Source organism: Penaeus monodon, chromosome 28 (assembly GCF_015228065.2).
Source record: "Penaeus monodon isolate SGIC_2016 chromosome 28, NSTDA_Pmon_1, whole genome shotgun sequence".
Classification (NCBI taxonomy): Eukaryota; Metazoa; Arthropoda; class Malacostraca; order Decapoda; family Penaeidae; genus Penaeus; species Penaeus monodon.
Genome location: NC_051413.1, coordinates 33,598,576 through 33,598,984, shown reverse-complemented (window position 1 = coordinate 33,598,984; position 409 = coordinate 33,598,576). Strand labels below are relative to the sequence as shown.

At 42.5% G+C, this 409-nt stretch overlaps 1 protein-coding gene across 1 annotated transcript in view; it reads left to right on the top strand.

Annotated features, from left to right (window-relative positions):
- The window catches only part of LOC119591519 (sodium channel protein para-like), a gene marked incomplete in the record, with an annotated part of 263,120 nt that overhangs the window by 140,258 nt on the left and 122,453 nt on the right, over positions 1-409 (top strand). Inside the window, 1 exon segment of the mRNA XM_037940268.1 lies at positions 108-313. Within this exon segment, the coding sequence (XP_037796196.1) occupies positions 108-313 (206 nt within the window).

The window sequence follows — 409 nt, the reverse complement described above, 5'->3', positions numbered from 1 at the left end:
AAACAATTACTTCCCAAGAACACACACAAATGCAACAATACAAAATGGATGATTTCAACAGATTCCTTCAACTTACCTTTCTTCTCCTTTTTTTATTTTTTTTGCAGACGATGGTGGTCATAAGCAAAGGAAAGGACATTTTTCGATTCAGTGCCACAGACGCCATGTGGATCCTTAGTCCCTTCAATCCTGTTCGGCGGACAGCCATTTTCATTCTCATCCATCCCCTCTTCAACCTGTTCATTATCTGCACCATCTTAGCCAACTGCGTCCTCATGATTGTGCCGGCCACGGAGAAAGTAGAGGCTTCAGAGTGAGTACACCTTTCGCTTTTCGTTTTTCTTCTGTTTTTTTTTTGTCTCTCGTTGACCCCATCGAGAAAGTTGAGGTTTTCAGAGTGAGTACACCC